This window comes from Myotis brandtii, unplaced genomic scaffold (assembly GCF_000412655.1).
Source record: "Myotis brandtii unplaced genomic scaffold, ASM41265v1 scaffold1203, whole genome shotgun sequence".
Lineage (NCBI taxonomy): Eukaryota > Metazoa > Chordata > Mammalia > Chiroptera > Vespertilionidae > Myotis > Myotis brandtii.
Window position 1 is genome coordinate 133976 of NW_005354183.1, and position 2567 is coordinate 136542.

Genomic DNA, 2567 nt, shown 5'->3' on the forward strand with positions numbered 1-2567 from the left:
CACAGTAGTACATTGCAGAATCTGACTGGTGGACTGAGGCTTTCTCCAAGTGGAAGGCATTTGGTTGTTTTTGGTATGTGGCTACAAATCCTTTGCTGCTTCCACTCTCGTTGACCCTTGTGGCTTTCAGGAGGAGCTGTGGACCTTCTCCAGGATACTGAACATACCAGAAAAGAGCAGGGAACAGTATGGTCTCATAGGAGCAATTCACAGTCAGGGGAGCCCCTTCTGAGAGAGTCACTTGGCCTTTTGTCTGGGTCACCGAGTCTCCATGGGTTTGTCCTGAGGAAAAATAAAAGAGAACTCTGTCACCTTGGGCATGAAGCTCTTCAACAAAATTAAAGTTAAAGAATTTGCTGACATAATAGAAGAAATAGTCCATATTTTAAGAGGAGTGTTACTTACCAAGCACTAAGAGTACCACAGTCACTAAGCCCAGAGAAGAGTTCATCTCTACAGTATCATCTAAATAATGTTCTTGACTCTTAACATGAAGAAATGCTGAAGTCACAGTGAAATGATAAATATACCAGTAAGCCTGTATTTCACACAGGAAATGTGTTTGTGTTGGGAAGCTGCACCCCCTGGTGGACAGGGATTGAAATGTTTCTTAGGTTACCAACTGAATACCACAGCTGGCATCTGTGACACTGAGGCACATGTCAGTTCTCAGCTGCGTTTAGAAATCTAAACAATGACTATCCGAAGCTCTCAGGTCTTTCTTTGTTCTTAAGACAATACCTGACATGCAAGTACTTTAACAGAGCATGCAGGGTATTCCTGTAGTTGGAATATAGCAAATTTTTTTTAGCATTTTAATACAGTACTATATATTCTCATGTACCTGTGTGGGCCTGCCTAGAATCCACTGAATCAGAAAGGATTTGGGGTTGAAATCGGAGGAAGTAATACAAAGTCTTTATTGAGTGAGTCTTCACTTTTCAGTACTGTACTCCAATATAGAACAATGACTGACATTTATTACGTGCCTACTAAATATTTGCTAAATTGAACTGAAATAAGCAGTCTTTCATTGAAAATTCACTACTACATCACATACAATATTTCCTCAGTCTTAAAATATAAACAATTGTAAGATATGCTTTCTTTTTAATAAAAAATTTCAGGAGAAAAAAATCAAATGAATTTCAGAATCATTTTTTAAGTATGAATCCTAGACAGAAGAAACATCATCATTAAAGTTAGATCATCAATAAAGAGTGATCTCAGATCAATATCTTAATCTCCTACTGTTTTGCTCATTCCAAAATAAGATAACTAAGCAATGTGAGTCAGGCGAGAAGTACAAATCCTATAGTCTTAATGCAGATCTAGCATAAAAAAGGCTTTCTACTTTGGAAATTAACCCCTTATCAGGTGTAACCTTGGTGAATACGTTTTCCCCTACACTGGGTTCCCTTTGCATTTTGAGGGTGGTTTCTTTTGCCGTGCAGAAGCTTTTTAACTTGATGTAGCCCCGTTTATTTATTTTTCCCTTTGTTTCTCTTACCCTAGGAGATGCATCGACAAAATTTCTGCTATGTGAGATGTCTGCAGTTTTACTGCCTATGTTTACTTCTAGGATTGTTATGGTTCTGTGTCTTACATTTAAGTCTTTTATCCATTTTGAGTTTATTCTTGTGTATAATTAAGTTGGTGATCTATTTTCATTTTTTTGTTTTTTGCATGTACCTGTCCAATTATCCCAACACCATTTATTGAGGAGACTGTCTTTATTATATGCTCTTGCCTCCTTTGACAAATATTAATTGATCATATTGGTGTGGGTCTATTTCTGGGGTCCCCGTTCTGTCCCATTGGTTTATATGCCTGTTCTAGTGCCAGTACCAGGCTGTTTTGATTACAAAAGCTTGGGTCTATTGGGGTCCCCGTTCTGTCCCATTGGTTTATATGCCTGTTCTAGTGCCAGTACCAGGCTGTTTTGATTACAAAAGCTTTGTAGTATAATTTGATATCCAGAATTGTGATCCCTCCAACTTTGAACTCATACACCTTAACAAAAGAAAAACAATCCAATTAAAAAATGTGCAACAGACCTGAATACATACTTCTTCAAAGAAGACATACAGATGACCAATAGACATAGGGGGAAAATGCTCAAAGTCACTAATCATCAAAGAGATGTAAATTAAAACTACTATGAGGTATCACCTCACACCTGCCAGAATGGCTACCATCAATAAATCAACAAACAAACAAGTGCTGATGAGGATGGAGGAAAAAGGAAACCCTAGTGCACTGCTGGTGGGAATGCAGACTGGTGCAGCCACTGTGGAAAACAGTATGGAGTTGCCTCAAAAAATTAAAAATGGAACTGCCATTTGACCAAGGATCCCACTTCTGGGAATATAATCTAAGAAAACAGAAACACCAATCAGAAAGAATATATGCACCCCTATGTTCATAGTAGCATTATTTACAATAGCTAAAATCTGGAAACAGCCTAAGTGCCCATCAATGGATGAGTAGATAAAAAAAGTTGTGATACATTTACACCATGGAATACTATGGGGCTATAAAAAAAGGATTTTGACCTTTTGTGACAG

The 2567-nt window shown here is 37.8% G+C and overlaps 1 gene segment (V, D, J or C); it reads right to left on the reverse strand.

The window, feature by feature from the left end:
* LOC102247598 overlaps nt 1-487 on the reverse strand; it is a 6755-nt gene extending 6268 nt beyond the window's left edge. Inside the window, 2 exon segments of the V gene segment in view lie at nt 4-282; nt 406-487. Coding sequence covers nt 4-282; nt 406-451 — 325 coding nt within the window.
* Between the last annotated feature and the right edge of the window lie 2080 nt (nt 488-2567).